Raw genomic sequence first — 22,120 nt, forward strand, 5'->3', positions numbered from 1 at the left:
TTGGCGCTTGCAGACAAGCCACGGTGTGAGGCATTCACTAAGGGTCGAAGAGCGTGGGAGCCGGCACAAAACAAGTTTCAGAGCTCATTTAAAAACCGAAGGAATAAGTTGATTTTCCACATGATAACACTGTTGATGCTTTATAAATAATGTATAATAGAGATTAGGAGGTTACAGAATAACCTGCAAGCAGAATCTGCTGCGTCTTGTTTAGAGCTGGCTGAGTGCCCCCCATCCCCCAATAAGCAGCATATTTAAGGAGATTTTGTTTGGTGGTTTTGCTCTTGGGATTTGTGGGGGTGGGGCCGGGGTGGGGTGGGGGGTTCCTAAATATTTAAGAAAACCCATTCTCTTGGGTTAGTGAATAGCTTAGTATCCTCTCCTGAGAGGTATAACAAAAAGAAATTTTTAAAATTACATTTAATTTACTGCTTACGTGACTTCCAAAGGAAATTGGTTTGGGAACAATTATTTGGGGGTTATTCGTATTCCGGGTTGGTGTCCTCAGATTATCTGTTATTTCTAATCTATGACCAGTTTGTATTTTAATTGCTCTCTCATAACTTTATAGGGGGTGCTGGTCTCATGTCAGAAGTGGTTCACTATTTGTTACCAACTGAATTAGGCCCCCACCAAATCCAAATATTGAAGTCTTAACTCCCAATGTAATTATAAAGGGGGATAGGACCCATTAGCAGGTAACTAAATTTAATTGAGGTTATGCAGGTGGGGCCTAACCCAACTGAACTGGTATCTTTATAAGAAGAGGAGAGGACTTCATTAGGCCCTCGCTTACAGAGGGAAGGTCACACGAGGACACATCGTCCTCATACCTAATGTGGAGGAGGGCAGCTCAGGAGGAACCTAGCCAGCTGAAACTTTGGTCTTGGGCCTCTAGCCTCCAGAACTGTGGAAACAAGTGTCTGTGGTTTCGGGCCCCCAGGCCATGATGTCTTGTGGCAGCGCTGAAGGATCGAGGGGCTGGTGGTGATGTGTCTTCTCCCAGCTTCTAACAGGTGCAGGTTCAAATCCCAGCATACTGTTAACTAGTTGTCTTTAGACAAGTGGTAACCTTCCCATGCCCGACTTCCCATTTTGTAGAAGAAATTATATATTACATGCCCACTTTTTTTTTTTTTTTTTTTGTGTGTGTGTGTGTGTGTGAATTGCAGGAGAGGGATTGATGGTGTCTTAGTTTTGCTATCAAATGTTAGTCTTCACTTATTTTCAACCACTTCAGTTTGCTCTGCTGAGGCCCTGGCTCCCCATGGTTTGTGTCTTGGGCCCTGTGATGTAGGGGAAATATGATGACTGGGGGAGGCTGCTTGGGATTTGATCTATTCTGTCCCTGTTTGGGCAGATGTCTAGTAGCTTACCCACTCACAGCCTCAGTTTGCTTAGCTGTAACATGGGATGGAGCATTTTCTGTGCAGTTATCAGTGATAGGATTTTATCTCTATTTTAATCCAGATGTGCTTAGGCTGTTCCAGATTGTCCTTGGGGTCTCTCCCCCTGGTGGGTAGATTTGAAGCAGACCTTGGTGATCATAGTCTCACACATTCCCAGTGCTCATCTCTGCCTGGTGTAGAGTAGATGTTCACTTATTTTTTTAAAACAGCTTTATTGAGATGGGGTTTATATATCTTGTAATTCAGCCAACAGGAGTATGCCAGTTCAGTGGTGCTGAATACATTACCACATGAAGTGCTAATTGCTACATTGTTTCAATCAAGTGAATGAATGAACTCTGTAGCTGGTGCTTCATATGTAGTATTCCTGCATTTGTTCATACTGCCTAGTGTCTGAGGTCAGCCGGGTGAAGGTTGCCACTCTAGGGGTGCAGTAGCATCACGGACGAATGTCTCTGCCCGGGTGGCTCTCTCATCCTGGTCGGGAGAGCACTGGATGCCTAGGCTTGATAGTGTCTTCGACTTTCTCACTAGCTCTTCTCAGCTCTTGAATGGACCTACCTGGTGATGACTGGCACTCTTTGTCTTACACATTTTTGTCCTAGCTGTTGGGGAAGTGGCTGATATTGACTCCGTGTCATTTTGGTTTTCATTTGACCAGTATTCACTGGATGTCAGGAGGGAACCAAGGGCAGAAAATGCCAGGCTGGGGGTTAGAGATGCTGTGAGCTCAAGAGGGTGCGATGGGCAGGGGCCCTCTGAGGATGTGCATGCTGGTTATGGGGCGTGGCAGCAGGGGGTGGGTTCTGTCTCCTGATCATATTCCCCTTGGTCTGCACCATCGAGGAGGTGTGGGAGAGGCAGGGGAGCCCCAGCAGTGGGAAGAGAGGGGAGGCTTGAGCCAAGCTCATCTGGGAGTGACACTAGGGCCACTGTGGCCTGTGGTCCCATGGGATGCAGGCCTCAGGGTAGCCACCAAATACCCATGGCTTCTGCAAACCAGCCTGGCTTTGATCGCCAACCAAGTTCCACAGCTTCTGACAAAAAGGCATCATGGATCCTGGAAATGGCTTGGAACCCCAAACAATCAGGAGGCACCTTTAAAATGGGCCTTTTTGTGTTTTTGTTGGACAACAGAGATGACTCAAAAAGGGACCCTCTGAAGTGTGCGTGGTGTCTTCTCTTTACCCTGCTCCTCATTGGGCAAAGGCAGTGTTTTTAACTGTGGCTGCCCGTCTCTGTGGACCCTGAAATAGCACCCAGGGGATCAGACAGTTTACAAAGTGCAGTCTTGCTTGAGTGCTTCTGTGAATCTGAGTATATTTGGCTGGATGGACATGTGAACTTCCTATGGTAATAGCCAGATTATTCTTCTAAATATATGTTGTATACATATTGTGGTAGAGCAAGTGAGTTATTATGACATATCCTAATTCTGTCACCTGCATGTCCTTGAGAAGCTTTGTGTGAGGAGAAAAGAACATGCAAATAAAATATAAGAGGTTAAATAACCCAGTAATACTGAATTTGAATTGGAAATTTCACTATGAAATCATGAGGTATTTTGTCTTTACAATAAATGTGTGTCAGAATAACAATGCTACTACTACAATATAATTGCAGAGAATAGATAATAGTTTAAGCATGTATTTACCCTATTTTCTTCCGTTCTTGAAAAATATTCATCCTAGATCTACATTTCCTGAGCACACAGCCAATGTGTCCTCCACTCTTGTTTTGCAACCTGGTTTAGACCTAGTCCCACGGGCTTATGTTTATACCTCACCAGTCCCCTGTTGCCATCTTACTGGTCATTTTGGTCATCTCAAGTTTATTCTGTGATTCATCCTGCAGGGAGGTCTTGTGGGAACCATATTCGTACATGTCATTTCTCATTTGTGCTATGTACACATAAACTGATTTTGTGTATCTTAAATCTTTGGGTCACGTTTTCTTGAGTATCTTCAGTGTGTGACGACAGAGTCTTGAATGTTGCTGTTGGAGCTGGGCAGTTATCTCATTTTCCTTCCCTTGAAGGCAGTTGCCCAAAAGAGTCCTCTTTAGTTGAGTAAAGTTGATCGAGTGTGTCTCGGTGTTAGTCATGCAGAGGTGGTGCTCCCAGGCACACTGAGTGCTCCTGCAACACGTAGTTGAGTCCCTTTATTTCCACAAGGCTCTTTGAACCAGGTGTTCAGTGTTTGATGTCTCTAGAGGTTTCTGTTTCATTTGCCATCTTCAGTGTATGCCACTTTCCCTTGAATCATCTGTAGCCACTTTGTTCCTTTTAATTTTTTTTAACCCTTCTAGGTTTGTCTTCATTTCTGAAGCACTTCTTTAGTTTCCCGAGTTTGGTCCCCTCCTCGTGGATTGTTTTTCTTTGTCTTTTAGCTGGTTTTGGAATCGAGGGTTGCATGGGTATTTCTGGCAAGTCTAGGTTACCTGAGGATTTGTTGTTCTTCCCTGCTCCTCTTTTTAGATTTCGCATGGTATTTACCTGGGTCCTTCTGTTGCTCTTCTTGGTGTGTAGTTGGGGAAGGCAACTTTGGAGGAAGGTGGTACCGTCGAGGGGCCAGAGCTCCCTCTTCTGTGGTTTTCTGGCCGTGCTCAGCAATGTGGAAGCTTGCTTCCTGACACCACCTGGCTTTGCTCCTCCTGAGCTGTTTGCTGGGTCTTTTGTCCCCTTCATCTTCAGTGTCTCTGCTGCTTTGTGCTTGTGCACTCTGGAGCCCTGTCTTGGAGGAGAGTCCCAGGGGCCAGTTTTGAGTGAGTAGAGGCCACTTCAGACTTGGCTGCAGGCCCTCTGTGCTCCACAGCCTCTGGGAGCAGAAAGGCTGCCTGAGCTGCAGTAGCTCTCATGCTGCCCGCAGGAGGCTTGGAGGTTCTCTTCTCAGCCTCCGTCAGATGAGGCTCTCTCTGCACAGCCGCCCTGTGGGTCTCCTGGCTGTTAGTCTGCTTCACCTGCTATGTCTGGGGGTTTGCAGGGAACTTTGCCATCCATCTTTGTTACAAATGCTGTCCACGGGCTTTTGGTTTTGGTGTCTAGCTGCTCTTTTAATGGGAGGATTAGGGAGATTAAAAAATTGTGTTGCTGTCACTGCCGTCTTCCTAGAATCCCTTTCTAAATGGGCATTTAAAATATCTAATAAATCCCTTGTTAGTAATAATCCTACTAGACAAAGCTCAAGGGAAGGGCGCCACCAGAGAGGGGGTCACTGAAGGCCAACAGGCAGCTGGGACTAGGCCAGTCATTACCCAGGATTAGAGCTCACTTGGCTTGGCAGCAGCCATCTCTCTGATGGCTCCTCACCAGGTTTGTTGATTGAGAGCAGAGCCTCCAGCCAGGGCGCTGCCGACGGTTCCTGGGGGTCGGGGGCTAAGAGGGGTTCTTCAGCCCCAGGGCTGCTCGCCAGCAACTTCATCTGCTCACCGTTAGTGGGACATGAAATGTCATTGTGAACTGCAAAGGGATTGATTTATTCGTCAAACATTTCTTAGTTTTTAAAATTACCCTGACTTTTTATCCTGGGAATTTCAAACCTGGAAAGTGTAAGACTAGGATGATGAACTTGGCTACCCAAGCTCTTGGTTGAGATTTACTGCCTCTTCATACTTTGTATATTGGTCTTTATTTTCACTTTTCCTCCTAAGTAAGCTCAAACATACAAATGTGTGTGTGTGTGTGTGTGTGTGTGTGTGTGTGTGTGTGTGAAAATGATATATACGTGAACACATGGAGTCCATGTTTCCTGCTGGTGTTCTCAAGAAGCTAAGATTTGATGAGAATGTTGTGGCTTGTTCCAGAACCAAGTTGAGTTTTCAACTTGATGCTCAGATGTGGGATGTCTAACCCTCAAATGCTGTTTCACTAACAACTCCAGGCGGATCAAGATCCCCAAACACTGCTCTGCATTGCAAGAAAGGGACCCTTCTAGGCCTTTCCCTGTCTCCTGTGCAGGCTGCAAGATAATCATAGTGATTGTACCTCCTTGTACTCAAAGGCCACTCCAAGTGTTTTATAGGTTCTGTCTCAGTGGTCCTGTGGGAACAGTCACACAGGAGGCAGGGGAACTGCACCTATGAGTGGCTACCTTATTCATGTGATAGTAGTAGTCAGGTCTTGCTATTTCCAGGAGCTATTTAATATTTATTATGCTGTATTTACATTTGCAAGACAGATTTCCTGGTACCTGTTATGATCTATTTAGTTGATTCTTTAAACCCTTAGACCATTGTTATAAATTGTCTCTTCCAGGTTGGAGCTTTTTTCCCTGAAGGTGTTGCTTTCTTTTTTAGAAAAAAACATTTTATTTTGAAGTAAGATTTGTTGAACAATTGCAAGAATCTTAAACTGCCCAATATACTTCACTTTGATTCACTGGTTGGTAGCATTTTGCTGTATTTCAGATCAGTGTATGTGTCTGTGTCTACGTGAATTTTCTTTTTAAATGGATTCATTTAAGGATTGGTGGCTTGCAGCACCGTGGCTTACCCCTAAAGTGTATGTTTTTCTGAGAACAGGGGTGCGTCCTCATAGGAGTATGGGTATAAAATGCAGGGAGTGGGACACTACTGCAGTGTCCTGTGGGCCAGCGAAGGCTTGTGTGGCCATTCTCCGCGGGATCCAGGATCCGGTGCAGGACGGGGGGTCATGTTGCCACCTTCCTTTTCCTTCATCTCCTTCAATCTGCTCTGCTCCCACAGATTCTCTTTCATGACCTTGGCTTTTTTTTTTTTGTATTCGTTTTCAAGCCAGTTGCTTTCTAGAACGTCCCTCAATTTGGGTTTGTCAGCTGTTTCCTCATGTTTTGATTCAGGTTATGTGTTTTTGACAGGATCTCGAGGGTTTTGAACTCATTTCTTCTTGGCCTAATAAAGGGACACTACCAAGTAGACTTCTGATCTCCCAGATGGCAAAGCTCAGTGCCAAGAGGTCAAATTCAAGAGCAGACATACCATTCGGTGGCCCCAGGCAGGCTATGGCTCACAGATGTGTTTAGCTTGGTACGTGAGATGTTTTTAAAAATGGCAAATTTAGGAGCTGGGTTGTGGCTCAGTGGTAGAGCTCTTGCCTAGCATGTGTGAGGCTCTGGGTTCAATCCTCATCACTACATAAAAATAAAATAAAGGTATTGCCTACATCTACAACTTTAAAAAAAAAAAAAAAGCAAATCTGTTTGGGTGAGGTGGCACATGCTTATAATTCCAGTAACTCTGGAGGCTGAGGGAGGAAGATAAAAAGTTCCAGGATATTCTCAGCAACTTAGTGAGACCCTAGGTCTCAAAACAGAGGGCTGTGGATGTGGCTCAGTGGTAAAGCAACCCGCAGCTCCCTCTCACCTCCGCTACAAAAGGTGAATCTGTATTTTAAAGACCTCAATGCTTCTTGGAGAAATCCAGATTGCAGCCTCTCCTGAGAGGCCGTGGATCTTGACAGGACAAGGCTGTCCATGTCCACTCATAGGGTAGGACCCCTGCTGTGTGTCCCCTGTTGTGCTATACTCCTTGGTGCTACCTGCCTGGTCCCTGGAGGCCTGGGACTCGGAGCTTCTGCGACATCTTCTGCTCTGTATTCTTCTTAAAAGGGCCCATTAGGAAACGAGTGGCTGTTTGACCTCTGTTCCTTGTGCCTGTTCTGGGGTGTGTGTGTGTGTGTGTCTCCATCCTTTCAGCAATTATTTCTGTTTGCATTTCTCCTCCCAAAGGAGTCACTTGTTGGGAAACCTTTGAGCTTCTAGAACTATCTTCCAAGGAAGCCAAGTTCAGTGAGAGGCTCCTTCAACTTCCAGTAAAATCTTGAAATGCTGCATCCCCAGAGGGACCTGAACCAGCGTGCAGCATTTCCTGAGGGGGTGAGATTCACTCACCATGCAGAGAACTTAGCTGGGGGAAGAGGACTCAGTATTTGAAGCCTGACCTGGAAATAATTCCAGGGAACGACTTGAGCGTGATTCCATGTTCTTCCCTGGCCCTTGCTCCCCAGGAGGAACCGGACTACTTTGATTTTAATATAAAGACAATGGGACCCTGATTTTCACAAGTAACAATGATGATGATTAACAACAGCTAACATTTAATATGCCAGATACTTATTATATGCCAGATATGTCATATATATTTATATTTAGACAGTGGTGCTTTTACTATCTCACATAGCAAGTGATAAACTGAGGTGCAGAGAAGTAAAGTGACTTTTCCAAGGTCACACAGAAGCAGAGTAAGAGCGCTCATCGGGCCTGCCCGACTCAAAGCAGACACTTCTAAATAGCACAAACTGTTGAAGTGAGCTGCTTTTTGATCAGTAAATGGCTCAAGAAGTCACTTCCATGAGTGTTGAATGAGTATAAAGTGACAGTCGAGTATGATTCCAGCTGTTGAGTTTGGAGCCCTGTGATTCCCTGTTGTGCTCGGGTTATTTTGAGTGAGTGTCTGCGATTAGCTGCTTTCCTGAGCTACTGGAGCTGTTGGGGCTGTTTCCCTGGCTCTGGATCTGAAGTGTAGGGGCCGGGATGCCAATCTGAGAGGAATTTGCCAGGTAACTAATGAGATGGGATTTATGAAAGAAAGAGGGGTGACGGGAGCAGGGCAGAGCACGGGGAGCCAGCCACTGCCCCCAGGCTTGCCCCGTTCCCACCGCAGTCACAGTGAAGGGTCACATGGCTTAACCTGGAGAGCAGCTGGGGAGAAATACAACTTCCTGAAACTTGAGTCCCCTGGCTACCTTCCAGCCCTGTCTTACTTGAGAAAATTATTGGAAAGAAAGGACGATCCACAGACTTGCTGGAAAGGGTTGATTGAGAAGGACTCTTCATGTCTGGTTCGTGTTGCCATCGTGGTGTGGCTGGAAGGCACAGGGTGGCGAGTGCCTGCAGGATTGAGTCTGGCCTGGAGGCTTCTTAAGATATAGACACCAGGCCCTACCCAGGTCAGCAGTTGCAGAGGGGCCTGGGGTCGGCTTTGTACCCTTCACTTCCTCACTCCTGAATGTTTGTTTCCTAGAGCAAGACCTTCTCCTTGTAGCTGCAGCACAACAGTCAACCTTAGAAAACCAGCACTGACACTTTTCCACCAGCTAATCCTTACCATGTCAGCTTTCACCAGTTGTCCCCCAAATGTCCTCTCCTGCAAAATGGTTGAGACCAGAATGACAGATGCGGTGCATGTAATCGTCGTGTTTCTTCAGCCTGGGACGGCTCTTCTTTCTCCTTGACTTGACCACATTTCCAGTTTTGAAGACGGCACCCCGTTTGTCTTGCAGCATGCCTTCCACAGGACTCTTTGGCTGGTTCCTGGGGGTCGAGTTCAGCTGTGCATCTTTGGGAGTAGCACAGGGTGGTGGGTGGTGAAGGACTTCACTGTGTTCCATTCCTGAAGGGCTTCACTTTGACCTTCTGATTGAGGTGCTGTCTGTCACCCTTCTCTGCTATGAGGTTACCCTTTTCACCTTTCTAAATAATAAGTATTTCGCAGGGAGGTTTTAGGGTCATAAATATCCTATTATACATGAAACTTTCCCTTTCTTAGTTTATGGATTCTTGTATTTTAGTATCCCATAATCCCAGTTACTATCATTGTTTGATGCTGAATTGTCCTAGAATTGAGAACCCTACTGTGTCCTTTTGAAATGTCCTCATGAGTTCACAGTGATCCCTTGAACTGCACTCCTGCCCCACTGTGGTGACATCCCATTTTCTTATTTTTGTGTTGTGACTCCCTGTCCAACAGCAGCAGCCTGGCTCCAGTTGACTGTGAGACATCCGGTTATTTGATCTGTCCATCTTCACGTGACTCATCTCTAGTGGCTCTGGACTGAGTTATTCAGGATGGAGAGCAGGGTTGTGGGGGGATCAGCTCTGTGCTTATGCTCCCCTGCCGATTCCATTGTGGGATGCTCTGCCCTCTGACCACATTCGGAAGGTCCCTGGCCTAGTTCGGGGGGGTGGGGTGGCCATTGCAGTTGCCTGATATCAGTCCTAGTTCCACTCTGGAGAACCTCGGCTTGTTACTAACTGTGCTAAGCCTGCGTTTCCTCATTTCATCCAGTGCAGACACAGGTAATAGGGTTGGCCCTGAGGATCCCAGAAGGACCATCTGCAGAGGCCTGTGGTGGAGGTGTCTGCTCTGAACATGTGCAGACTTGTTTTCTCATCACTGTACCTGAGCAATACAGTATAGCAAACACTTGCCTTGTTTTGGGCCTCATGTCATCTGGGGATGATTTAGAGAGTACAGGGGATGTATGTGGGCTTCATGTAAAAGCTGTGCTTTTTTTTTTTTTTTTTTTTTTTTTTAATGACTGAAGCACCTGAGACTTTGGTATGCTCGGAATCCTGGAGCCAGTCCCCTGTGGTGCCGATGAGTGGCTGTCCCTCATGGTTATGAGGGCTACATAGAGATACCTAAGGCACATCCGCTCTCAAGGGCTTCACAGGCTAGAGGGGGAGATGAGCACGGACCAGGGTGTGACAGTGGGGCATTTGAGTAGAGGCTGTCGAGGCTCTGACGGGGTGGAAGAGGGGCTGTCACAAACCCTCCTGGTGGAGGGAAGTCAACAGGAAGGGCTTCTGGGAAAGCCTGGCCTTTGAGCTGCCCTTGGGAAATTACAGGTGTCACTGGGGTGGGTGCAGATGGGGAAGCGGAGCTGAGAGGAACAGGTCAGCCTCGGCTAAGACACATGGCCGGAAGGAGCCTGGTGGAGTGGGTGTGGGGGCCGTGATAGTGGCCATCTGGGCTGCTCTGGCAGCTGCAGGGAGGGAGGGGTCCAGCCTGGCAGCCCTGAGCATCCAGTGGAGTGGGCAACCTGTGCAGGGCCTGGGGCGGCTCCAGGTGGCCTGAGGAAGGTTCACTTTCCTTCCCTTCTACCCTGGCCTTCTCATCTCCAGTGCGTCCGGCCGGCTGGCAGGGCCCTTCCACCCCCAGATCTCTTGTGACTCTTCACTGTCTTTCAAAGGCAGCAGAGGGGACCGGTTCCCTTTGGACTCTGGAGTCTCACTGCCTGGTTTGCATTCTAGCTCTGCCACTTGTCGCCTGGTCATTTGCCAGGAAAATGACAAAGCTTCCCATAGTATCTATGTCTGCAAGCATTGAGCAAACCTTGTTGGCCTCCCTCTGTGGCTCCTGCTGGACAGTGGTGGCTGGTGGCTGCTGTATTGTCACAGGGAGGCACAGGGTGTGAGCTGAAGTTTCCCATAAAGAAAGCCAAGGAGATGTGTTGTGCTCTGCGTGGCAGTAGCTTTGCAAGGTCCAGTGACTTAGGAAAAGTGAAGGGGGTGGTTGGAGCTGGAGTGAGAGAGGACACCATCAGCCGTGTGCACAGTTTGGAGGAAATGGTTTCTTAGCTTTTTGTAGTGATCTTGAACTTGAGATCTTAGGAGTGGCTGTAAACCCCACAAAGCCAGGTGGTTTGTGCCGCCCTTCCTGCCTGTTTTGGAGCAGTGCCCACTGCCCTGGGCAGCCTGGCCCCCAACTTAGGTTCTTCTAATGGTTGGTATCGACAGGTGGGACCCACTGTACCCAGCAGATAGTAGAATTGAGCCACCTCATGCCATGCTTTCGTCTGGGAAAGTAAAATTCCTGTGTGTCGTCTTGCGGTGTTTCCATGCCTGTGAATTACCAAGTGCACTTAACAGGTTCGTTAGTTTTGTTTGGAGTAATTATCCATTGAGTGGTGCTGTCGAGGTTGCTGGTTGTTTATTCTGACATGGGGCAGATGTGATTGCTTTGACTTACAAACATTAATTATTGCAGTCACCGGGAGCTGTGTGAGAGGTACTTGCCACCTACTCGATGCTTTGCTTGCTTTCCTGGTGATTTTAAAGGAAGCTGCAGGGTGGCCAGCAGGCATATTTGGGGCTGGGAGCCGTAGTTGGCGAGGCTTTCTGGAATCCTGTGGATGAGTGTCTGCACGCTATTTCCGTCTCCCCAGCCACCACCCCAGCATTCCCATCCTGGCCACTGTTGTTGCTTCAGGACGGCCGCAACAGCTGGCATCTCCTCTGCCCACTCCAGCGTTTCTCTCACTGCATGTGTCCTCGCCCAGCTTAGCACTTGCACTGGATGCCCTTCTCCAGAACTAACCCGCATCCCTTGCCCTGGCTGCAGGGGCCTTTGTGACTCCTGGCCTCCTCGGCTGCCTGGCTTCCCTGGCAAGCTCAGGCTGGCTGGGGCTTTTCCTTGTCTCTTTGTTCTGCCTGAGCTTGGTCCTGGAGACATGCCTGGGCTGTTACCGAGTCCCAGCACTGCTCCCCCTCGACCCCCAGCTGCTCAGTTGGAAACTGAACTTTAACCAGCACCGGGGTCCATATGTTCTAGCACTGTCCCTCATGGAAATGGTGTGGAGCCTCACCTCCTCCAGATCTTGTCTTGTTTGTCACCTTCTAGAAAGGCCTTCTTAGATTCCCCTGTATTAAAAACTCCCACACTCCATCCTTGCCCTAGCTTTATTTTTGCAGTATTTATTGTTATCTGAGACCATATTACCTGTTCCCTGACTGGTTGGACCACTTCGCCATGATAAATGTCACCTCCATGAAGGTCAGGGTCTGGTATCTTGTTACCATTCCATTTCTGTTGTCTAAACACCACCTGGCCCTGGGTAGACGGTCCCCACTGGGGTGGGCATCAGCCACATCCCTGTCTTTCTCATGTGCAAGGGCATTTCCAAGGCCTCTCATTGTCAGGCTGCGTCTAATGACTTGATGGAGCACCACCGGCTTGTCAGGGTGAAGTCAGAGGCATCTTAATCTGAAAATCCTAATAGAGATCTGTGTACTGTTAAGAATTATAAATCCCGGGGGCTGGGGTTGTGGCTCAGCAATAGAGCACTTGCCTAGCATGTACGAGGCCCTGGGTTTGAGCCTCAGCACCACGTTAAAAATAAACAAATAAATAAACAAACAAATAAATAAACAAAGGTATTGTCCAATTACAACCGAAAAAAAGTATTTTTTAAAAAATGATAAATTCCATTTGATTTTTCGTGTACAAATGAAAATGCTGTTTAGTAGTTGCAAATTAGTTGTTTAAAGTTTGGGGATTATTTTCTTAGGCTAGAAACATGGTAAGTTAAAAAAACAAAGCAAACAAAAACTTTTGGAAGGGACAAGAGCCCTTTTGTCTGAGCTGCGGGGGCCGAGACCTCCTTAGTGTGCCACAGTGCCTGGGTCTTCCATCTGGTTTGTTTTATGCAGGGGCACAGCCTGATGCTATAGTCACTAAAGTCTGTGTTCTATCTTAAGAGACATACTATGTGCTGGATGCAGTGGTGCACAGCTGTAATCCCAGAGGCTTGGAGGGCTTAGGCAGGAGGATCATGAGTTCAAAGCCAGCTTCAGCAATGGTGAAGCACTAAGCAACTTGGTGAGACCCTATCTCTAAATAAAATACAAAATAGGGCTGGGGTGTGGCTCAGTGGTCAAGTGCCGGTATCCACCCCCTCCAAAAAAAAAAAAAAAAGAACTGTGGCAAAAGATTATTACGAGCATCAGTTACAGCAGTGGGACTGATCATGTTATATGCACACATTGCATACATTGTGCTGGTGTGGATTTCCTGGGCGTGATATTGCCCTGGAGTAAGATATAACTGTTGGGGGAAAACAGGGCTTGGGTATACGGGACTTGATGGCATTATCTTTGCAATTTCCTGTGAATCTATAATTACTTCAAAATAAAAATTAAAAACCAAAAGGGGTTGGTCCTTTCTAAGCATCAGGACTCGGTGTCCCTGGAGTGGCTGGCACTGTGGCCGGGAGTTTGGGTGTCATTCAGGAAGGACTTCTCTAGTCCCAGAGGCCCATGAGTGTTAGTTTCTCACAAAGGCAAATGAGTTCGGTGGTAGAGTTGTCTGGGGTGGATTTCCAGCTCCTAGAGGTGTCGTCCAGTGGTGGGATGCACTCCCCACAGCTTCTCATTGTTTTTAATTTATATTAAAATTCTTGCCATTGTATTGGGTGTGATTTTTTTTTTTTAGACATTGTCTTAACACACTATTAAAAGATTGATTCAAATAGGAATAAAGCAACCACCTGAAACATTTTAGTGCTGACCACAAAGTTGAAGATAAACAAGGAAGCCAAGGGTTTGGCCGTTGATCTGTTGGTAGCCCATGAGATGAGACCTGGCAACCGAGTGTCAACATGCCACACCTTTGGTTGGTTTGGGTGGATCCTACCTGTTTTGGAAAATGTTTTTCAAGCCAGGCATGGTGGTGCACACTTGTGATCTCGGCAACTCAGAGGATCATGGTCTTGAGGTCAGTCTCTGCAACTTTGACCCTGTCTTAAAAAATAAAGTCTGGGGTGTAGCTCAGTGGTAGAGCACCCCTGGGTTCTGCCAAAACAAAGTTCTTCCATAAATGGTGGTTAAGTTTAAGACATGTGGGAAAAAACGGGTATAAATTTTCTTTTTCTACTCTTAAGATGATTTGTGACTTGAGTTTATACGTGGCAATTAGGAGCCAGTCGTGATGGGTGGTAAAGTTCTGGTTAAAGGATTCCAAGGGAACACATTGTACCCTCATGTACACTGGGGAACTTTCCCTCCCACAAACCTTTGCACAACTTGTTTTAAATATTTGCTATTCATATCACAGGTGGAGAGAGTGTAATTACCCATAGAAACATCCATGACAGACTGCCTAGGGGGAGGGGGACGGGGACGATGGAGTGACTTCTTTGTGACTTGCTTTCTCTAAGCTTTTAAGATGAATATAGAATTCTAAGTATACGATAGTCTCTGCATTTGATCCTGATGCTCTGTCTTCCAAAACTCGGTGCAGAGAAGCATAACACCCAGAAGGTGCTGTCTTTGTAGACTTGAGTTATAGCCAGGTGCATTGAGAACGGGCACACAGAACCAGCCAATTCAGAGTTTTCCAGCTGAGCAAACATGGCAGAGTTGGTGGCTCACTCTGGTCAAAAGTTATATGAAATGACTCAGTTGCAGAACAACTTACAGTATGATCCTGCTGTGGAAGTCAGGTCTAGGAGTGTGTGGAGTGTTAGTGATCATCTGGGCATTTGAGGAGAGCACACACCCATGCCAGGCTACTGAGGGTGAAGGGTGAGTGGAGCAGAAGACGTACCATGGTTTTCAGCTCATTTTCACTCTCCATAAATCTGATTTTTTTTTTTGTACTGAGCCTTTTTATTTTTATAACCAGGGAAGAAACCCAGTCTTGAGTTCTTTTCATTGTGAGGAAAGAAAAAGTCTTATGGCATGTTTAAAGGACTCAAGCTCATGTCCTGGGGTGGAACCGGGACAGAAACAATATGGAGGGGGCACTTCTCTGTTGAGAGACCAAGTCTGCATTCCTAAGGAGAAGCTCCTGGGCCTTGGGGACAGAGACCTGAGTTTGGATCTTGGCAGTGTGTCTTACTGGTCACTCTTGGCAATATGATCTTGGGCAGAGACTGTCCAACTCTTTTCCTGTCAAGTGGGGAGAATCCATGGGGTCACAGTGCATTCTTCCACTGAAGGAAGAACAGATGGTTGAACGTGCGTGTGTGTGACTTGGTGAGATGACATCCTTCAAGTCTACGCTCTGTGGTGCAGCTTGCTTCCCTGATCCTCACATCCCATCCTCAGCCAGTGTACCTGGGGAGGTGACTCAGGCGGGATCTTGGGGTAGCATGGGATCCACGTTCCATAGTGTGATGTTGCATAGAGATGTGAGTGGACTTGACCAGTTGCTTCTCTCCTTGGTGCCTCAGTTTTCTGTGAAATGGCAAGGATCCAGTCAGATGTGTACAGACACTTGACCTGGGGCCTGGCAGGTGGTGTTAGTGCATGGAGCAGTTAGTGACTATATTAAGCATGTCCCTGGGACAAATGCACGGTGCTTGGTACATGCTGCTGTTGAAGGGGAGAATATCACAGAGGGCTTGACACTGAACAGGCCCTGGGCAGACGGGAGGCACGGCGAGTGTCAGTGTCCCAAGTTGGTGGCATTGTGGCCGGTGCTTGCCTCCATTCCAGAAGGAAGGTTCCTGAAGGCATTCCACAAATATGTGCTTGGTAACAGCCCTTTCCAGCGATGATCTCTGGAATGAGAATGTTAATATTTGTAAGATGTAAAGTGTGTGTTTTTCTGTACACAGACACCCCCCCTCCCCTGCTTTGGGTCTAAATTGCCAATTTTTAAATCTATTTTTTTTAACATTCTTGTACCTGCAGAGAAAACGAGGTGCTCAAAGTCCAGCTGAAGAAATATGTAGGAGCTGTCCAGATGCTGAAAAGAGAAGGCCCTACAGCTGAAGGTGAGGGAGACAGCCCAGGCGGGGAGGCCGAGCCGTCCCATGAACCCCTCTGACTGGCGCATAGGCGTTGCTCCACCTTTGAGTGCATACTCGGATGAATTAGAGGACAGGTGCTGGTGAGGGTTCCAGAGAGTCGCTCATGGGGAGGAACCCGCTGTGTGTTGTTGCTAAGGGAAAACTACTGTGGTGAGACTTGCTGCTGTTACTGGGCATCACACCAGTCTGTGCACTTGAAGGTTTGTATCTCGGTCTTGGTGGTGCATCCCGTGGCATGACTGCTACATGGGTTGTCTTCTACCTAACAGAAGTCTGGACATAGTCTAGTCTGAGGTGGAAGTGAATGTATGGTGGCCATCAGGGACTTAAGCTGCTCTTGTTCTGTTGTCCTCATTGCATGCCCTCCCCCTTTTTATTTTGAGTGTTTTGACACTAAGCTATATCTTTACCCGTTTAAAGAAGAAAATAATTTTTTTTTTTTAAAATTTTGAGACAGAGTCTTGCTAAGTCGACCAGCTGGCCTGGAACTTGTGATCCTCCTGCCTCAGCCTCTCCTCCTGAGTGGCTGGGATTATAGGTGGCACTACCTCACCCAGCCCCTGGCATGCCCTTGTATTTTCACAATGGCTTCATGCTTCCTTTATGACAGCTGGCGTTCCAGCCATTGCATCTGACTTTCTGACTGGTAGAAGCAGGAGGTTAGACTAGCACGGAGTGCATTGCACAGTTGGACTCTACAGGATTTAAAGCTTTAAAAATAATAAGCTTTCTTTGAGGAAATCCCTTCTTTCATTACTTGTACTTAAAGCCTGTTGGCTGCCCCTAATTGCAAAGAATTCTGGGAAATGTGGTTGCTTAATTGGTACATGAGGGAGGAGGGACCATTGGTATTGGATAGGTGGTTTGGGGAGGGTGAGGCTGGCAGAAGTCATGTGGGAGGAGTGGGCATTGCTCAAGTCTTCCCAGGCCACCCCTTGCACATCGTTCCTGGGAAGTGTCATCAAAGCTGCTATGTCATAGTCTCCAGAAGACCCAGGCCCGGGTTCTAGGCCTGGCTGTGTGTCCTGGGGGTCTCTGTAAGGGTGAATGTTTGCTCAACCTGATTTTACCCCAGGGGAAGTTTTCTTCTCAAGTCATTGCAGGAACAGTTGGTTGGGAAGATTATCAATTCGAGATTTTTGTTCACTTCCTTTTCACTGTTTGGTAGGAAACAAAGACCCCAAACCACACTGGAGCGTCTGAGTGCAGCACTCCTGCCTTGTGTGCTTAGCCCCACGGCTGGTTTTCAGAGCCTGGCTTGCAGTTCTTGTGTGTGTCCGTCGGCCCCTTTGATCTGCAGCCGCTCTCCTTCCTGGAGTCTGGCAGGTGCTTGTTGTGATAAAGGCCACTCCGGTCTTGAAAACCCCTCTGTTTGAAGTTTCTAGTTACAGCTCTCTGAGGCAGCTGGTCACTTGGCTTGAGTGGGTGACAATGGCTGGGTGGCTGCCTAAATGGCTTTCTCTCAACTGGGTGGAGCCTTAGACACCCTTCAAGGAGAGGAAGCTGGCCCTCAGGGCTGGGCTGTTGAGAGGCTGAGTTTTTGCTCTCGCTCTTGGCACTTCAGTCATAGTCCCCTCCTCTCTCTGGTGTGTCCTCGCACTCTGTCTGCACCTTCCTGCCACCTGGCATGTACACCCTGGTCACCAGTCGGCTCTCCCTGCCCCATATGTGCCTCTCTGCTTTCCCCTCATTGGCCAGTCCCAGGGTTATGGTACCGCTGCCTATTTTACACTTGGAAGTTCTGATTTCTTCCTTTCATTATCAACATAGTTGAGAGACATTTACCAGCTGTCAGTCCACGGGAGAAGGGACTGGCTTGGTTTTCATGCCTTTGTGTACCTAGCTTCTGGGACAGTGCCTGGCTCCTCATGGTGCTTAGGAGGTATATGGTGAATGACTGGGTGAATGCACGAATGACCTTATTGAGCACCTTATAGTTGAACGGCTCATATGGATGAAGCCCAAACGCCAGGTCTGAGGCTGGAATAGGTAACCTTTCTGTAAGGTCCCATTTTAGGGATGTGAGTGGACTTGGCCCATTGCTTCTCTCCTTGGTGCCTCAGTTGTGAGGTGCCATGTAGTGGGGACAGACTGGGTGAAACTCCCCACCACGCCCTGTGTGCACATGTTTGGTTACTATGATTGTCATCGAGTGCTTTTCCCAAGGCACACTGGGCGGGGGGAGTGGTGGGTGCCCGGATGTGGAGGTAAATAGTGCACTGTGTCTGCCCATCTTGAGCTCAGACTGGTGCCTGGGTGGGCAGGGTGGCCTTTCCCCCTGGAAGGCCAGTCCAGTGATCGGGAGGTGGGCATGAGGACGTCAGCCGTGGCATGTGCGGGGTGGCACGGTGTTTGGGGGACATTCTCAGCATGTGCTATACCTGGATGCCTTCTCAGGTGCCCATTACCTTTGTTTCACACTGATTGTTTCTGAATACTCTCACCCTTTTAGGGACCCAGTCTTTCTAGACCGTTCTCCTCCCTCCAGGTGCAGTCAGTTAGGCCAGGCACTACTCTGCCTTAATTATTCCTGCCTTCATTTGCATTGGGTTCGTCTCATCCTAAGACCACCAGTGGATTGCAGGGGCTGCCCTGCGCAGTTGTGAGGCCTCGCTGTGGCCCAGGCTGTCTTGGCGGAGGCTGTGAGCGCGCACACCCACAGGCCAAAGGGCCTCTGAACCCAGTGCCACCTCTTTTGGCTTGTTTCTCAGCAAGAAAAGCAGCCTGAGTTTCGTGTGTGTGTGTGTGTGTGTGTGTGTGTGTGTGTGTGTGTTTAAAGTAGTCATTATAGAGACTGAAAAAGAGGGAAGTGATAAAGGAGAAAGCAAGAATGAGAGGCTCTTGAGCTTCATGTTCTGGCGCATGCCCTTCCAGTTTGGCCCGGCTGTGCCCTGTGTCTTACCAGTGCTCTGGGGAGAACAGCCCCTGTCTGGAGGGCTTGGAGCCTTTGGGTTGAGAAGAAAGCCGAGGACCCAAGCACCAACGACACATAACTGACATAACTTTCAGTAGAGAAAGCAGGCCATGGTGCGTCATGAGGTAAACAACATCAGGTGCCTGCTGGCAGCCTGTTATACCTGTGCCCAGGGTGAGGGAAGTGGGTGGGTGGCATGCAGGCTGTCTGCTGCGTCTTGCTTCCTTCACTTCTCCCCCGAGGGAACCAGAACAAGCCTGCGTTCTGCAGCCCACCGTGGCGCAGAGCTTCAGACTGGGGGTTTTGGCCCAGAACGTTCTGTGCTGACTTTGCTGTCAGTTGACCTAGCAGGTTGCCCCGTCCCCTGCCTCTGGCCTTCCATTGTGGATCAGCACTCTGAGTCCTCAGGTGCACTAAACATGGCTTCTGAAGTCACCTCTGAGCCTGTCGTGTGGCCACACCACCTGTGAGGGATGCCGGGAGGACTCATATCTTCCCAGCTGGCTTGTAGCCATCCATGTTGGTGTCCTGCTGAGGAGAGAGTGGCCGCTACGAGATCCTGTCCGCTTCTGCCACACTCGTGAATTAGCAGCCACTCTGCTGTGGCTGAGCCACGGGGGAGGAGGTCCAGCGTGGCTTGTGATGCAGTAATGGGTCAGTTTTGACAGGGAATGTGGAAGATGGTCTCCACCCAGTTCTTTGAAGCCTACGGGGTTCAGGGAACAGCATGTCTCTGGCAGCCCTCACCTGTTGGGGTGGAACTGGGGTCTTCCTTCTCCTTATGTCGAAGCAGTGTGCTGGCCAGCTGCTTTCTGTCCTCTGCCCATTTTCCTGGGAGTCGAGGGTGCCCCTATGGCACGAGGATTGGATTTTCTATGGGAATGTGCTCTATTTGGCCAGTGTCAAGGGAATGTTCAGAGTAGAATTTAGACCCAGGCCCACATCTTGGCCTAATGCTTAGTTGTCATGTCATTTGAGACTTGCATAAACTGTCCTTACCCCTCACCCCATGGTCACTGACTGGTTCAATTAATGGGGCATTCCAGGCTTGCACGCTTAAATTTTAGGCCACTCCTCTCTATCGATTGCCTTCTCACTGCGAAGGAGAATGAAAGTTATTTTCTTGGTTTCTCATGACCTGCTATCATTTCCACCTTTTGGGACACTTTCTAGCTGGAAGTTCTCACATGACAGTTGGCATCCAATTAATTATGAATTATGGAAGGGCCTGTTAGTTACAATAAAAATATTGGCTGGATATATTACAGAAAATAGATTTTAGTGAAAGCAATCACTAGAAACCTATTTCATATAGTTGTTAAATAATGGAATATTGTATCAGAATTAAAAAAAAAAAAAGTGTGTCCTCTAACAAGTCTAGCAACGTGGAGCTAGGTGACACTAATGACCCTCTTCAGGGCTGGCCCTGTGGGTGACTGGAGTTGACTGATGGATGTCACCACGCAGACCTACACTCTGCAGGTGTGTTCCTGTTCCACTTGTCCCCAAGTGGAGTTACAGTTGGACAGGGCTGGCACACTGGTCTGTGGCCTTGCCACCTTTCTGTGGGCGAAGCTCTTCCAGAGCTCGGCCATGTCCGCTCATTACGTTGCCTCTGTCTACCTTGAGCTGAGGCGGAGGACTTTAAAGGTCAGCAAGGACCACGTGGCCTGGAGCCCAGATGTACCACCTGGCTCTTTGAGGAGGAGCTTGCAGGCCTTGCTTCCTTGGGCAACAGTGGGTTTCCTCACTGTGGTGAGTGTCCGTTTGGTCAGTAGCTACAGCCCCAGGTCATTCTTTTTAACACTGTATATTGGAGACATCGTGTGCTTATGCTGGAACTTTTAAAGTCGTCTTGATGGGTGGTGCTCAGGTTGGGGTTTGTACTACAGACTGTAATGCAGCGAGCTCCTCCCCACGCATCCTCCTGTCCTGGATTGATTTTGGAGGATACAGGGAAGTGCAGTCACAAAGCCCAAGTGTGTGGGCAGCATCTGCCTGTTGCCCTTTAGTTTGAAACCAGTGTGTCATGTTACCAGATGTCATCTCTGATTTCATTTTTTTTTTTTAAATCCAACATGCTTTGTGACAGTGGTTTTCAGTCCTCAGTAAGACATACTTTTAAGCACACATTGGAACACGTGTAATTGAGACGGACCTTCCTGGGACCATGTGCAAACCATTCTCATGTTTTATTCCCTCCTCTAGTCTGTTAAGAAGCATCAGCTGTGACTCCCTGATGACACTGACCACCCCACTAAGGCGGTGCGGCCTGTAGTTTGAAGACTTAGTTTATGGAAAGGGGCAATATTCTGTGAGTGACACAGAGGGACACAGCAGTTTCCTTTGCAAATCAGGTTGTCCTTTGTTTTTCATACTTCTCTGAGAAAAGCAGATTTGGGGGCTTTGTTACTGCCACGCAGCATGGACACACCCTTTGGCCAAGCTGCTTCAGAAGTCACCGTCCCCTTCTGGGATTAGCCAGGCACTCGTCCGTGGATCCTGAACACACTTTCTTTACACCACCACCTGCCCAGCCTAGACTCCCAGAGGGTTGCCTACTGAGTGCTCTGCTTGGCTGGCTTTGACCCAGACCAGCCATTAGAGCAGCGACTCTGCTATTATCAAGGTCTGCTGAGCCTGAAGTCTTATTTTAGTAATAACTTTCCCCAGTAGAAACCCACTGAAGGAAACAGGACACGTATTCTGTCTCAGAACCGAGAAGCCTTGGGTGCAGGTGTGGCTAGATCAGTTTACCAGGAAGATTTATCACTCTGCGTTGTTTCTGTCTCTGGTGTGGTCCATCTCATTTTCAGGCAGGTTTTCTTTCCTAGAGGGAAAGTAATGAGTATATTGCACAGATGCCCCGGCAGTCTAGGGGTCTGCGTGGGATCCAGGGTGGCAGGAGGAGGTGAGAGGAGCTGGAGAGACGGGCAGGGTCAGGACGAGGAGAGCTCCCTGGGACTGGCTAAAAGGCTTGGCTTTTATCCCGAGTCTTGGGGCACCTGGGGAAAGAGCAACAGAGGGCAGCGCTGTGAGCTGATGGGCTGTTGCTTCCCCTCTCGTGCTGACCTGCCCACGTGTTGCTTGGTTTCTGTGCACGTCGGAAACTGAACTCTGCCTTTACAGGGACGGTGACTTTTAGGCACCTAAAATATTTTCCTTTTCCTTTTTTTGTGGGGGGTGGGGGGATTTCTGACATTGTTTGAAGTTAGTGATTCATATTACGAATTATTCATGAAAATGATCTTTTAAGTTTCTTATAATAGCTGAAATTATCCTTCATTAGATACTGACAGTTCCTGTGATGGGTGTAATTATAAAAAAAATATTCTTAGGCTAGCTATATTCTGCAGCGTTAAAATTACGCAAATGAGCAAGAGATAAGAATAGCAGCCGAGTGGGATGGTCAGAGTCCAGGGGAGGAGGGGCGGCAGAATTTCTAAAAATGAATAAATATGTGCTGTACACATTCAGTACGTCCATATTACAGTCTGCCTCGATGCT

At 48.1% G+C, this 22,120-nt stretch overlaps 1 protein-coding gene across 1 annotated transcript in view; it reads left to right on the top strand.

Annotated features, from left to right (window-relative positions):
- The window catches only part of Snx29 (sorting nexin 29), a 384,257-nt gene that overhangs the window by 150,815 nt on the left and 211,322 nt on the right, over nucleotides 1-22,120 (top strand). The window contains exon 14 of the mRNA XM_026385539.2: nucleotides 15,581-15,663. Coding sequence (XP_026241324.2) covers nucleotides 15,581-15,663 — 83 coding nt within the window. The remainder of the gene's footprint in view (nucleotides 1-15,580; nucleotides 15,664-22,120) is intronic.

Source organism: Urocitellus parryii, chromosome 9 (assembly GCF_045843805.1).
Source record: "Urocitellus parryii isolate mUroPar1 chromosome 9, mUroPar1.hap1, whole genome shotgun sequence".
NCBI lineage: Eukaryota > Metazoa > Chordata > Mammalia > Rodentia > Sciuridae > Urocitellus > Urocitellus parryii.